This window comes from Electrona antarctica (assembly GCF_951216825.1).
Source record: "Electrona antarctica genome assembly, chromosome: 14".
Lineage (NCBI taxonomy): Eukaryota > Metazoa > Chordata > Actinopteri > Myctophiformes > Myctophidae > Electrona > Electrona antarctica.
This window is the reverse complement of record NC_136795.1, coordinates 26,110,105-26,126,489: the sequence shown is the minus strand read 5'-3', so window position 1 is coordinate 26,126,489 and position 16,385 is coordinate 26,110,105. Positions and strand designations below refer to the sequence as shown.

The window sequence follows — 16,385 nt, the reverse complement described above, 5'->3', positions numbered from 1 at the left end:
CAAAGGAAAAGAGAAAGCAATTTCCTTTTACAATTACATTTGTTTGACCAACATACTTTACTCGTTTACTCAAGATAATATTCTAATGAGGGCTAATGACTATGCAGCAAAAGATATAAAAAAGGCTGAGCATGGGCAATATTACACAGTTCTACATAACATGCCCTCAGCTAAAGTAGTTAATATATAGCGTCACAATAATTTTAACCACTTTATCCATTTATGGATGGATTTGTTTTTACGTACGGTTCCGATCAGACGAGAGACATGGCTCAGATCTGAACCCATTTGATTTGATGTTAGGAACTCGTTGCAACAGCATGCCCTTGCTGACGTCAGGCAGGGTTTGAACCCACAACCTTCTGCATGAAAGGCATATGCTCTAACCACTACACTAAGGCAGCCATGTTGGCTATTTTGAATTTCTTTAACATGAATCTTGTCTTCTGGGGGTCCCTGGCACAAACATGCCAAAGTGAAGTAACTACGAACAAAAGTGTAATTGAAAAATCACACCTGTGTGAAGTGAGGGGCACTAATATATTAAAGTCTAACTCATGTTGATTAGGTAATGTAATGGTGATGTAAAACAAACGGTGCAAACACAAACATTAAATGCCATTAACAATAAAGAGACAATATGACGTAAATGGCACATTATGACGTAAATCTTCCCTTCATTGTCAATGGCGTTTACAAACAAACACTGAACTAAAGACAAACATTAAACCTGTGTATAGGAGGGCCCCTTAAAAATGAGTTTAACTGAGATATCAGCATATAAGTGATATTACACTTGTTGTTGTTGTTTATCTCTTCTTGAGGTAATTGTTTATCCCCCATAATCACAAACTACTTTTCAGATACACAATTAAGTCGGTGTGTCCAAAAACGTAGTTACTGCACTTTGGCTTTATAAGACTGATCTACTGTATATTATACTGCAGAGAGTTGGTGTTCCCTGCCAGGCTTGTGGCTGTACTGCATGTAGTCTTTGCTTTGTACTCTCAATATGCCTGTTTTTTCATCAAGGTGCTGGGATTAAAGGACTTGAGGTCACATGTAGGCTAGGCTAGAGAGAATGACACGCCTCCTCTCTCACTGCTGCCATTTTGGAGCATTATAACAAGACCTGGCTTTGTCCTAAAACCAGAGCATATAATCGTCTCTGTTTGATACCTTTCACCACGTGATGAAGCGTTTTGAAATTGTCTGTGTTCCAGGACATTCACATAAGAAAAACAAAGGTGATTTCTTTTTTTTAAGTATTCCATCTGTAAAATGTTTCCCAAAAATTCTACGATGAGGAACATTCAATAGTTTTCCCCTTTTCGGAAGACATTGCACAGGTCAACAATAACACTTGTGTTATTGTAGTGTTATTATAGTGTAGAACCGAATAACCAAGCCTTAAGAATAAAAGGGAAATTGTTTATTGCTAAGGATGAGCCCCAGCTTCCTCTGTCTGGAAGCTTAGTTTGCACACTTCTGCACATCTGAGCTCTTATGAATTATTGAATCCGCACCAGTGTTCGTGAAGGGGTTCTATCACACAACCAGGCAACTCGCATCGTCATCAGGTCAGTTTTTGCAGACGGCTGTGCCACTTAATTAATACGAAGAGCTTCTTAATGTTCACTCGGTCACCATGACGACCAGGCTCAAAATCCAATGCTGCATGGTCAGTCCTCTTGGGTCTAAAGTGGAAGAAGGAGGGACAGGGGTTTTAACCTTACTGATTGGGGTGAAACAGTTAATCAAAGAAGATTATAGATTTTGGGGGGAACCAAAAATAGAAGATCTAAACGCTCACAATGCGTTGTGATGCGGCATTGTGGTGAGATATTCTTGCGTGCGACAGTCATATTATGATGAACTTTGAAGTATTAAAAGTAGGGCTTTAGTGGTCAATCAGATTCAGTCGATTATGAATTTGATGATCACATAAGCATGCATCCAGAAGGAGCTTCATGCTAAGGAAATAATCAATAGGTGCAGGCAGCCCTATTACTGATTCTCCCCTGAGGAGCTACAGTAGCCTGGTTGGTTCACACACACTGCAGTTGTTTTCAGCTGAGCTGACCCTTGTGTTTGTTTGGATGTGTTGGTTTCTTTGTGTCTGGTGACGACTGCCAGACACGTGTGTGTATAATGTTTGTGACATGACCAGCATGCTTTGCTAACTCAATCAATCAATTGGGTAGAGGGAGGGACACATGATGGCCATTTTTTATCTGCAGCTATGGCCTATCAGGCCTGCAGGTCAGCAGAGATAGATACTGTAAAAGCTTACACAGCTGAGCTCACTGAAGCAACGTTGGCAAATATTATCTGCATTAAATCCATTACATACTGTAGTAGTAGTAGTAGTACATACAGTAATCTTCTTCAACCATTTCTATGTCATGGTCTGTGTTTGTAACCACTCAAGCCCTATATACCTGGTCCTTGTCGTAGCATGTATAGCTATAATAGCAAGCTCGGAGCTCCCAATGTATTACCCGTATTGCTTCCAAGATCATCAGACTTCCTACACCGACACTCTCTGATATGAACAATAAGGTTATAAGGCCATCACACGCTTTTTCAACCTCATGCCAGGCATCTGGACATGAGGTCGCGTGCACGCATCCGCCTCGTTGACGGCAGACTGCTGGGCGAGCGCTGGTGCTTTGGCATGGGGGGGTCAGACCAACATGGAATGAATTCTGTATTGGTCATATTAGTAGCATGTCTTGAGTGTCCAGGGTTTGACGAGGTCAGATCAACATATGGAATGTCAGAACAGGTCAGCTCCATACAGTATGGAGATCTAAGGGTGGTAGCGGGGACATTCTCTTGAGTGTACAGATACAGAACCTTACTGTGGAATAAGGTCCGCTTTAGTAGGAGTTTTGTCCTCAGCCATTGCAGCATTAAACAAACTGCCCCGTCGATAGGATGGTTCTGTGCACAGTGGGGACCTCATGTTAATGTATTTTCTTGGTGATATGTTTTTCTGTGTTATGCTTTTTTGTCTCCACCAGGCAAGGCATGTGGAGAGAGTATGTTTTGCACTCCGTCCGTCCGTCCGCGTGTGTGTGTGTCCGTCCGTCCGTCTGTGGACAGCTAATCTCCGGCACCGTTGGCTTGATCGCAGCCATACTCCGTGAATGCCACAGCTGAACCTCTGCCCCAAGGTTTTAGCTCCACCAGGAGGCCGCTTTGTGCAAAACAATTTTTTGGACAGTACATCTACAGATTTTGTCCAAACATCACGCAAATTGGTACACAGTCTCTCTAGAGCCATTCAACGAAACTGGTCTTTCAGAGGACTCCATCCTGATTGGCTAATATTGGCTTCCAAAGTTCGCAGGAGTGCTCAGTTTCAAACAAAATGCCGCAAATCATGAACACATTATGTGATTTCCGTGAAATTGTGCACGCACATTCCCACTAGGCCAAGGAAGAAATGCCACTGGAACATTTTCAACTCAGCCTCATGGTGGCGCTATAACTGGCCGATTAGTGTTTTTACCTCTAACTGCTTGGATCTGTGTAAAACTTTATATGCACACTCCCTAGAGGCCAAGGACAAACCTTTGCCTGGAATTTTTCACATCTGCTCTTTATAGCTCCACCAGGAGGCCGACATATGTAAAACAAACTTTCTAATATTACTTCTTCAGATTTTATCCAAATTTCACGCAAATCGGTACACATGCTCTCCATAGTCATGTGATCAAGACGGGTTTGTTTGATTTCTCATAATCCATCCTGATTGGCTACAATTGGCTTCTAAGGTTTTCAGGAGTAGCCCGCTTTGTACCCGTTTTGTACAAATCACCACAACTCCTCAACGCAGCGTCCGATTGTGGTGAAACTGCATGCATATTCCCACTAGGCTTTGGAAGAAATGCCACTTGACAGTTTTCAAATCAGCGTCATGGTGGCGCTACAACATGCCAAGTCGCGACACACACACACACACACACACACACACACACACACACACACACACACACACACACACACACACACACACACACACGTTTATATTACTCCTAAACATTTTGACAAACATCTCACACACTCCTGTCCTGCCCAGAAGGGCACTTTTTCTAGTTTTTTTTTTTGGTGGGTGTTTTGAACAGACTTGTGAAGTGTAAGAAGAATATCCTTCTGGACAATAAAGTTTATTATTATTAACTTGTAGGCCTGGTATTTCTATTTATTTATTTTGAAACTGTTTGATTTTCTTTCTTTTTTTTCACTTTCCCAAAATAGGGATTATAGGTTGCAAGTGGTTAATAATAATTTACAATTTACAATTTAGGCATTTAGCAGACGCTCTTAATCCAGAGCGACTTACATTAAGCAAGAACAAAAAGCATGGGAATACATCACATATATAAACAGCATTTATCAAGAAACATGCGTAAGCTAAGAACGTAACTAGAACATATCTATATATAATGACACTATACATATAAGCTATACATATATATTTATATTATACTATGCTGTACTGTTATTGTGCTGTCTACATGACATGCTATAAGTTTCAAATGCTATCTAAGTCTAAAAAAGTGCTGTCTAAGGGGGTAGGGTAAGTGCCATGGTGGAGTCTGAAAAGGTGGGTTTTCAAAGTACGGCGGAAGATCGGGAGTGATGCTGCAGTTCTGATTGCAACGGGAAGTGCGTTCCACAGTTTTGGGGCCAGAAAGGGAGAAGAGTTTGGGACGTGTGGAGCGTTGTCCCGGCGTTTTTAGTGAGGGTACTTCCAGCTTCCCTGCGTTGGCTCCAACCACCCACTATCCAGAATGTTCTGCAAAGAGACACGTTTAACTTTTGCCTTTTCCTTAGCCCAACAGACTCTGAACCTCTCAGCCATGAGAGTAATACGCACTTACGCAGGCTGCTGCTTCACTTAGCTAATTTCTGCACGCAGACACAAATGTTTGCTATCTAAATACGATCCTGTGGGTTTGTGGTGGTATCAACATTCGGGTGATGTATTTAGTTTTTTTCTTCTAATAGATGGGCAATAGGCCTATGACCTCCACCGTCTGTCGTTGTGCTTGCTCTATATTTTCTTGATTTGGTCTGGATCTTCACCCGGTTTGTTTTTGCGCTGCGGGTTACACACCAATGTCATTCATAGCTCCTCTTTCCTGTAGGGAAATGATGCTCTTATTATCGCCCACATTAATCTCTGAGCTGTGTCATTTGCATTCAACTTTACATTTTCTTTTACCTTTTTCCATTTTTACACGTCATTATCAGTATGTATGTGACATGAGTCATCAGTTTTTTTCCTCATGTGATATTTTGTTTTAGCCACTTTCAACCAGGCTATTTTTGGCATATTATCAACATTGTTAAAATGTTGGAAAACATTGAAATAGGGCTTCAGTGGTACCCTGAATGCTAGTGACTGAAAGTGAGAATATTTGGAAGGGTTTGGTTTTTCCATATGCCCCTAGCCTGCCCATCGGAGTTGAAAGGCACACAATGGTGTTCACAACAAAATGGGCCATGTGGCGTGAGTCACACAGCTGTTCTGCACCTATAGTCATCAGGCAGCGAGAGGGAGCCGTGGACACTGTGCTCTGTACACACTGAGCGTGTCATGCTTTTTGTCCTGTTGCATTGTCTGATGTCAATGGATACATTACAGGAATTTCATGAGGCAACAACATGGCCATATCTCTCACCTGTGGTGGTGATCCTTTTTAGTGTTCCCTCTCGGGTCTCAGTACTGCACGAAACACACACAGTTGTTGAAGTGGTTAGTATTTCATATCGTCAACCTTTGGCTCTAGGGCGTTTCAAAAGGAGAGCAATGCTGAGTTCAGTATGTTTGCTGTTTACTCGTATAGGCCTCTGCAGTGGTTCTCGATGTCGGTCCGGGGACAACCAGCGATCCAAATGGACGCTACAAGTCTGTAACTCTGAGAGTGAGCAAATGGTACCAAATATGGACCCTCACGTTCATACTTTGTCCATGTGTACACAACCAGGGATCCAAATGGATGCTACAAGTCTGTAACTCTGAGAGTGAGCAAATGGTACCAAATATGGACCCTCACGTTCATACTTTGTCCATGTGTACACTCTCTGAGTTAAATAAACACTGAGGATTTTACAGTGTAGATTGGGGCCCCAGAGATATTTTGTTTTTATAATCAAATGTGGTCCGTGGTCAAATGCATATTAAACTGGGGGTCCTTCAAATTCAGAAGGTCAAGTATCACTGGTGTATTGGATTTTGGCCCTGGCTTGTTTTGTCATCTCTGAATGCGGTGAAACCAGTTTCCCAGAGGGCATGTCAGTCAAGTGTGTTTCTGGGGAAATATTTATTCTGGTCTCATTTACAGATAAAAAAGAAGAAACGGTCCAAAGTTTATTTAGCCTACTAATAGCTTAATTAATTGCCTACTCAACCAGCTTGTTGGGAATTAAGCTACCACATTGCATAGCTTTGACATAGTCCACCAGGCTATTCAGACATGGAATTAAAATTTCCCTGTTTGTATCCGTCTCCAACTACTATGGTTCACTCCACTCACTTTTATTTATCAACACACGTTACATGCAGGTTTTACATTTGGTTCTGTGGAGACTGGAGCTCTGATATCCAGAAACACAGCAGCAGATTATCACAGTCCTTGGAAAAAACAAGTGGCTGGCATTGCATCTGGTAATCCTCAGACGCTAACCTTCTGGGCCACGCATGCCTCACTAGCCCTGAGTGACGCCTGCTGATTATTACTACTGGATGTGTTCACGATGGCTGTTGACTGGCTCTGGATAAACATGTGACCCTGGTGGGTCCTGGAATGCACCGTGGCATCATATCAGTGGAGGGAGAACTGTGTTGTTTGCACTGCAGACAAGGAGGGAAATGCATAAGACCTTACTGTAGGAAAGGTGACCCAACTCGTCCTCATATCCACTTGACTGCCTTCAGGCCTTTTGACTTATTTATGGTTGATTTAAAACAACACACACACTTGTGTGTGTTATACTCCTTTCACTAGCTGTAGGCCCTTTTACCTTATCTCTCACTCTAACGCACACACATACACACTGTGTAGTTATACTCCTCTCACTAGCTCGTAGGCCCTTTTACCTTATCTCTCACTCTAACGCACACATACACAAACAAGCATGCTTCATTTAACCCCATGCTAGGCTCACTCACTCAGATGATTATAGCCCCAGGGTATAGACCATGTCACCAGTTGTCTCAATCTGCCTCTGTAGCGTGGCGGCTGCACAGCCCTGGTGGTTCCATCGTTATAACTTACAATTTAGGCACTTAGCAGATGTTCTCTTATCCAGAGCCACTTGCAAAGAGCAAGATCACAAGGCTGCTTTTGATGGTGTCATGTCAGCCTGCTCCCTAATCTATTACTATTTACAGAACACTCAGAGATCCTATTTATCATCTCCACTCTCCACCCTTCAATTGTGTTTTGTTGCTTGCAGTACTAACGGTTATCTCCCTAGTAGTGTAACATTACTCCCAGGCATCTCTCTGACGACAAACATCTCTGTGTGTTTTGTCTCTTGTGTAGAGAATGTCCCCGTGGAGCTGCGTGACCCCTTCTACTGCGACCAGTATGAGCAGGAACACCTCAAACCGCCCGTCACGCGTCTCCTGCTGTCCTCCGAACTCTACTGCCGCACCTACAGCCTGCTGCTGGGGGCAAACGCTGCCGACTCTCCCCCCAAGGACAACACTACCCTGCTGCAGCTCCTTGATAAGAGAGGCGTGGCCCCCGCCGACGACCAGGGCACGCCGCTGAGCGACGCAGACCTCCGGCACAAACCCATCAAAATGGTAAAGATGTGTTTATTTGCAGACTCACTCGATTAGAGAGAGCAGACAAACAGGATGGAAGACTTACCGTAACTTATTCCATACCAGTTTGGCAGCTGTGTGCTCGCCTGGCCATAATAATAAATGAATTTAAGGAACGGTTGATTTATGTTGGCTAAAGAGGCTACCACAGTTTTTCAGATGAGTCACAGCATGCCATTGACTCGACTCATAGGGACCCATGTGCTGATCATCCTCGGCCTTGAGCTGCTCACCAGGGGGGCTATAATACAAGAAGGGGTAGGATGGCATTAGTTGTGGATGTGAGACCTTTGTTTATGCTTTGATTTGTGGGATTAAAGAACATCAAAAAGGAACCCCCACCCCATCTCATCCCAACACCCAGAATCCCCACCCTCCCCACCCACACTGCCTGCTCCAGCTGATCCCTGAAGCTGAGTGGATGGCTGCTGGGAGGGTCACGGCAGTCTGCTCTGGGTGACACGGGATGAATGCCGCCTTTAATGCTCAAGTGAGGTGGGAGGGAGAGCCTGGACGGGAACACAATAGGTGGTCTAGATCAGGTGGGGAACAATGGCGGAACAGTTCCAGTGAAACAGGAGAGGCCGTGTCGAGAGAGCACTCTGCTCCCTGTCTTATGTTCTTAATATGCTCTTGCAGGCTGTGAATCCAGAGAAACTGGTTTATCATCCTAGCTCTTGACAATGAATGTGTGTGTCTCTCTCTCTCTCTCTCTCTCTTCTGCCCCCCCCCCCCCCCCCCTCTCTAGTCAGTGTATGTTTGGGGGAGTGCGGGGGGGGTACTTGCTAATGCTTTAATTTGATGCAGTGGTAGTAGTCGCATTGGTTGCAGCTAAATGGTAAAGGTCAGAAAGGGCTACCAGGCACGAAATGTCCAGTGTCCATTATTTTGAGATGTTAGCTTCTGCCCGGCAGCTGGCTTTATGGGGTGCAGTACATAGTTAAGACTAGTCATTGGATCCGACAAACGACAACCCACCTCAAACCCTAACCCTAACCGCAAGCACGGGAGCAGCGCATGTGGATGCGGACGCATGTCGGACTAATGCTCCGTCGGAATTACATGTGGTCCCCGGCTTTATGTGCTTGCTTTATTCACTTTAATTATTTTAATGGGAAAGGGGAGAATGGGAAACGCTGGTGGTTCAGACCGAGAAACGACTACATTTCTGACCTACTTGTCAAGGCAGGCAAGTTCACTGTAACCCAGTTTTCTGTAGAAATCCTTCCTTCATCAGTTCATCCAATACATTGTCTTCATTATGCGATGACAAAGACCAGCAAAGCCCAGCCATCTTGCTTCATGCACACACAGGTTATGTTTTGAAAGCCAGAGAGGAAATCTCTTGGGATCTGTGTAGAGAAGGAGTTCCCCTCGCAGTCAGTTGAAAGCTGTTCTCTCCATATGCTCTCTAGTGGCCACTGAAGCAGGTCGTGTGTGTGTCAGTGCCATGGTGATGATGAGCTTAATGGTGCTTGTGCTGCTGGTGTGTGTATAATGATGTAATATAAAACAAAGAATAGCATAGTATTGCAGTTCGTACTGGGGCTATTGTCTGAGGGCTACTCAGTCTGTCAGACCATTTCCACTTGCTTTGGATATAACTAATACATTGGATTGTTCTATCAATTTGTACACCATAGCTTGCATGTTTTTTAGGTTCATTTTATTCGCCTTATTGTCTAAACATATTGTCATAGCTTCTGTTTTATGTAAATTACAGATTTGAGATTTCATAAGAAACTGAAACTGCAGTCTTATCTTCGCTATTGGAACTGTTGATTTTATTTGGTGATAAATAATAAGAAGAGCACTGTAGGGCAAAGGAAATTGTGGTATAGTTTCACCTGCTGAATGCTCCTACTGTACAATACATGCCTCAAGGTACTTAGAATTGATTTGCTGGTAAAAACCAGTAAGTGGTTACAACAATGTGGCTATGACAATGATACTGTAGTGTACTAGTATGGTGTGTATCCCACAGCATTCCATTAGCATGGTATGGCAGTAATATGATAGACAAATTGTTCAAGCTTTTTGTCTGTGCAATGTGCAGGTACATGTACTATACCCTATGTGTAGGTACATGTACTATACCCTATGTGCAGGTACATGTACTATACCCTATGTGCAGGTACATGTACTATACCCTATGTGCAGGTACATGTACTATACCCTATGTGCAGGTACATGTACTATACCCTATGTGCATGCATGCATGTGTGGGTACATGTACTATACCCTATGTGCAGGGTGGGTACATGTCATGACTCATGACTGTGTATTCTGTCTCGGCTGTGGGTGATGCTTGCTATCAGGCCAGACTACTATAAGCTTTTGACTGTCAAAGGCCTATTAGTGCTGCTGCAGCAGCTACAGTTGGTAGCAGTGCTATGTAGGCGTCACAATTATTACATAATCGTCTGATTGCAATTGTTTGAGATGATTGATTTCAATTATTTTTGCATAATCGTCAAACTGTCTGTTACTGCAGCTGCATTTGCAGTTGGCTGCAGTGCTATGTGAGAGAGCATACAGCTAACCCCCTCAAGGGTCCTTGAAGTTCTGGGGGGTCCCCACCCAGCTAAATTAGTTAATATAACATCAAAATCAGTTTAACCACTTAGTTCAAGATCAAGATTGCTTTATTTGTTTTTCCAATTGCAGAAATTATGTTTCTTCTAGTTAAAAGACAGCATAGATTCATACAAGAATAAAATATCAAGTGCAGAAGAAAAAAAGGGCAGGGTACAACACTTTTTTTTTTGTTTTTTTGCTTTTCTTTGTAAGACCCAACAAATTGTTTTCACTATCTGAGTTGGCTTCGCCCAAGGCTTAAAAGGTCTTTCAATAAATACTTTTTGAAACGTCTATTCTTTTATAACAATAAATTTTTTATGGGGTCACTGGCACAAAATATTTTCAGATGTGAGTCTGTGGCCAAATACATATTCATCTGGGGGGGGGGGGGGGGGGGGGGGGGGGGGGCGGGCGGGCGTGTGTGTGTGAGAGATTGGCAGTGTGGCAGGCAGGGAAAAGTGGGTCATGCGGCAGCATTAGGAGGATGGACCATCAATGCGGGCCTTGGCCAATAAACCGCTTTACTTTGTAGCAGCAGGATGGAATCTGCTGCTTTACTGCATATCAAAGCTCAAAGTGCCGTCGGGTGGAGACCTTGCGTGTCCAAAACAGTTACTTTTCAGGAGGAAATGGGAGAAGACACAGTGCACACATGACAGACACCGACACGAGCTGTGCCTGTTCAATCACTCTGAACAGTATTTCATGTGTCATGCCATGCATGCACTGTTGACCTTGGCTTCGGTATCATTTGATAACTGGCAAATCTCACATCATTGATAGTCTGGCTCAGCTAAACTTCAGCCAATGCCGCATCAGACAGACGTGCAAATCCATACGTGTCTAGTAGTTATCCTGAAAAGGAACGCTGCGTGGAAGAAGGTACACCCAGAGGCTTCTCTGAAATAAACCACAGTTGTACTGTACAGATCTCTGCCATGCCCTGGTAGCTGGCAGTCTTTCCCTGGTGGCCCAGCCCCCCATCACTCCTCAGATTGAGGATAAAGATCTGACTGTGAAGATTAGGGATAATCTGCCAGCCAGACGGACTGTCATCCGCATATGACCCATCAGCGAGGACCACGGATGTATCTAGCGTCATCTCCGGAAACGTCAAACCTATATGTCACATCATTGTTTCTAGAGAGCTGCTATATAAAGTTGAAGTGTTAAAATGTAATGGATATTATACTAGGGAAAACCTTAGCTATTGTCAGTGGTTCCACCATACTTCTATATTTATATATTATAAAACCTTAGCTATTGTCAGTGGTTCCACCATACTTCTATATTTGCTACTGCTATGAAGTCAGTTGTGTAGCCGTTAGCAGTGCTAACGCACTCTGAACACTTGGTCTCAAACCATACTGCTGTGTCGGCAGGTTTTTCGGTCAAGCGAGCATCAATCAAAAGCTCAGTTGAAATTAGCACTGGCACGCTCTTATCCCCGGATCAGGAATGGTAAACATTGTCTCGCAACATTTGCTCTGTCACGGAAAAATCGCGTGGGCTGGCAATTATGCTTTTTCTTTTTGCAAGTGGAGACAATAAAAGCTTGTTGCCAGACCTCATAATGTGCTGGCCTTATCCAGATGGGGATTGGAATAATGCTAACCTAGTTTTTCTTGCTTTAAGCAGTTAGGCGTATCAGTGCTGATAGAACCGTGGGCCGTGAGTCGGCATGGTAATGTTCTATCCAACACCCCAAATCGGGCCCCAGACCTGCCTGATCCCCATGTCTCAATCTTTCCCCGTAATAGGCATCAGTCGCTACACTGGGGTGGGATGGGGTTAAATCATATTTCACACATAATCAGATTTAGCCTTCATCATTCATAATCACACATAATGACCAGCAAGGTGCCTTTACTTCCGGCTTGGTTGTGCTGTTATTGACATGAGCAGACATGGGATTAATGACGATGATTTATTTTCTGCTGGTCGATGTTCATTTCCCTCTGCCTGTCAGGTTGGTTCTCAGCATCTTTCCTTTCATCGTGGCTACGAGTGTGCGACTGCTTTCCTTCACACTTGCTGTATCTTCTCTGTAGTCGGCACCTCTCCAACACCGGTGCTCGTTCCTGCCCCTATCCTGTATTGCTTGCTAGCTAGACATATCCAAATGGCATGTTAAGCTAGCAAGGCATTTCCAAATGGCAAGCCGGTGTTGTTAAGCTGAGAGTACTACTGTGTGCAGGCTTGTGTTAAGGTGCATTGTGGGTCAGATAGCTGGTTGTTATGGTGATCCGGCTGGAAGGCTGTGTGCTGTGTGTTCCAGAGTTGCTCCTCGCTCCTCTCTCATTAGGGAAACTTGTGATTTGGCTTAGCGGAGCTCTCCAGCGTTGGCAACAGGGAATCCACAAGGCCCCCCTGCTTCTCCCCTTTCATTCCTCTCTTTGGTAATGAATTACCCTCTCTCCACTCCCTCCAGAATAATTACTGTACAGCATAACAACAACATTCTCACTGAGGCCTTCATTCTTCTCTGCTTAATGCTCATCCTCTGTAGAGCGCATATGCCATATTCCATGCCATATTTTTGGGTCCAATGCTGATCTCGATATTGGAGAGTCCTGGATCATAGTTTTGTGATCTTTTGACCGATATGTTGTAAAATGAAGTGCAAAATTGTGAAATCAACTAGAAAAACAAGAACTTATAAGCAGACAAATTAATTCAAATAAACGCAAATAGCATTTGATGGATCAAAACAAATTACTATGTATTAAACTTCAATGTATGAAAAGAACATTAGTTATTTTCTGAAAGTGAGGAAGGCACTTGCATGGAGGGCCCTGGCCTGAATGGCATGGCCAGTGTATGGAACTCCAACCTCCCCCGTCAAACCAAACTCAGCTTCTTCTACGCAACGGTAGAGTCTGTTCTCCTACACGGCAGTGAATGCTGGATGACTGGAAGCAATGATGGAGGGCTCGTCTGAGGACGACCTAGAGAGACATTAACTTTAATTATACAATGAGCAACCAAACAAACAAGTTAATGTAAAATACACAAACTGAACGTTGCTTTTATTTAGACATTTAAGTCCTATTCAAGAAATTCAGATATAGCAGGTCTAAAAGCTTGCATCGTGTTGTGAGCTTGTAGATCTGCTATTTTTATTTCGCCTACAATGACATGCCCAAAATAGGTACACCAGGTAGAGAGAGAGTGGTTACAAATCGGGAAACACTGTCTATATATCTGCCAATACCAATGCCGTCAAAAAAGGCGTATAATAGCAGAATGTGTACCTGTGTCATGCATATGTTTTTAAAGATGAGGGTTTCAGTTTCTGTATGAGAACTTAAACATAACACCTGTGATTTAAATGGGCTGGTTATCAAGATATGACTTATCTTGAGTGCACCGCAGACAGCGTTTGGATGATCTTTTGTCATTCATTAATTTAGGTTGTGCAATGGAATGCCAGAATGGAACAACATAATGTTAGAAGTCTAACGTAGCCCAACGATATATCCTGTCGGGCTCTAATTCTCTCTTCTCTTTCTTCTCTCGCTCCTAACTGTTTTATCGTCTGCTTCTTTCATGTTGTAGAAATTGCTAGTCTAGCCAATATATTTTAATTTGTTGCTTGGATGAGTTGAGATTCATTGTTTTGGCTTAAGTAAGTTTTGGTTTAATTAACAGCAGCCTCCTTGTATAATCCCATAACCTGGTCAACACAGCTGGAAAATCATATTTGGCCTCACCCCAGGACCAATGATAAAATGGCAATACAAAACAATGCAAGAGCATCCCAGATGACAAGCACCAGTACATGATAATTACACAGATACAGTGGTGGCGCTATAACTGGCCGAAAAGTGTTTTTACCTCTATCTGCACGGATCTGTGGATAACTTTATATGCCAACTCCGTAGAGGCCAAGGAAAAACCTTTGCCTGGAATTTTTCACATCTGCTCTTTATAGCGTCACCAGGAGGCCGACATATGTAAAAGACATTTTCTAATATTACTCCTTCAGATTTTATCCAAATTTCACGCAAATCGGTACACATGCTCTCCATAGTCATGTGATCAAGACCCTCATTGGCTACGATTGGCTTCTAAACAAATCGCCACAACTACTCAACGCAGCGTCCGCTTGTGGTGAAACTGTGCATGCATATTCCCACTAGGCTTTGGAAGAAATGCCACTTGACAGTTTTCAAATCAGCCTCATGGTGGCGCTACAACAGGCCACCATGCGTCTCACACACACACACTCCTATCCTCCTGGTGCCCAGAAGGGCACTTTTTCTAGTTTCCACTGATTCTCTTGACCAGATCAAAAACACAGTTGCTAAATGAGTTGATCCTAGTCTACAGTAGCCTTATTTAGCAGGTCAACTGCAGAGAGAGAGAGAAATGATGACTAGCATTTATTTAGTTTTGTATGCTCTTTGTGACATACTGAGTGAGTTGCATAACTCGAGCATGCTCTGCCTATATGGGAAAACAGCCTTTATGCCACACGGTGAAGGCAAATGCTTCGGTTCTGGGAGCTTCCGTTTCCCGCACCTCTCCCCTTGATTAGCTATTCCCTCATCAGTCGTTGTCAATGTTTCAACCGATCCCATCATTTAATTTGCAGGCGTGACATTGAGCCAGACTGCAAGGCTTCACCTCTTCAGAGAGCGGTGGCTGCATCAGAAGAGTGCATGCATCACATGAAATGGCAAGCATGTCAGATCATTGTAAAAATTATGATCATTGACTGGAACGATAATCATTTGACCCGTATAATGGTTTTCTGAACCGGTCACTTCTTGGTGGTTCCCTGGCATTCCTCAGTCTACAGACAAACCTCTGTGCCTCAGCTGTCCCTGTATCTGCCCATTTGTCACTGTCTGTAGTACTGCAGACTTTTTCCACTAAATGGACAAGACATGTCGCACAGGCATACTGGGCGAAACTCTCCCTCTAGCCCTGGCTGTTTGCAGGGTAAGAGAGACTAGTGACCAGGCCCCATGCTGTTCTGACTGCCTGACTGCAGTCATCTAGAGGGCCAGATCCAATGCTATCTGACAGGCCTTTGCTAGCATCGCCCTGTCCTGACTCCTGTCCTCCGCTTGCTCTGACTGGAGCTGCCCGGGTCAGCGCTTTACATCAAGGTTGAGTAGACAGACATGCAGACAGGCCTGATCTGATGTGAGAAACGGCATCACCGTCCACCTTCATATGGGGCACTGTGAAGCCAAAATAATGTGTTATCGACCGATGTGTCCACACTTCTTTTCCCCAGTTACGTTATTTTTGCTAAGCAACAGATTGCACGACATTTGTCTTGAAAAATAAATCCAGCTTTAGAGGTTAAGAATGCCTTGGCTCTAACAACATGGAATTTGTAAAGTAGTAAAAGGTATCGGGCACTAGTTTACACAGATTAGGCTCAGACTTGGAGGTTGAGGGACTGGAGAAATGCCCTGCTGTGATAAGAAGAATGCTTTGGTGACCTGCCTGTCCTCCCCATCGGCGGGAGTTAATTATTATAACTGGGACTCTGGGAGCTTCTTGCACTTAGCCAATAGTGAAGAGGGAGGGTCCCTGTGCTGCTGTCAACTGGTGAATATTATGTCTGCAAATAGAGTTTGTGAAATAAGTTTACTTTGTCGAGCTTATAATCACATCCCATATGTCCATATGAGTTTTTATAAATATTTAACTACTGACACGACAACAAACAAAAATAACAATGAAGTTCGATCCATTAGTACACAGGTTATTTTCTTTCCATTTCCTGAAAAGTCAAAGTCATTTTTGGACACGACCGACAGCGACGTAAAGTCGTAAACTAATATAATCTCCCTAACATTAAACCATACTGCAGTGCCATGGATTTGTGTAAGCTCAGTGAGCTTTTAAATCTAGTGGAGGCTAAGAATTATCAGCATTACTTGCCAAGTACTATAAAATGCACAATGCTTTTCGACTTGGAGGCGCATTAGTAAGC

The 16,385-nt window shown here is 43.6% G+C and overlaps 1 protein-coding gene across 2 annotated transcripts in view; it reads left to right on the top strand.

The window, feature by feature from the left end:
* camsap3 (calmodulin regulated spectrin-associated protein family, member 3) overlaps positions 1-16,385 on the top strand; it is a 40,152-nt gene that overhangs the window by 6,146 nt on the left and 17,621 nt on the right. For both annotated transcript variants that reach the window (XM_079519533.1, XM_079519532.1), the window contains exon 3: positions 7,563-7,828. In XM_079519533.1, coding sequence (XP_079375659.1) covers positions 7,563-7,828 — 266 coding nt within the window. The remainder of the gene's footprint in view (positions 1-7,562; positions 7,829-16,385) is intronic.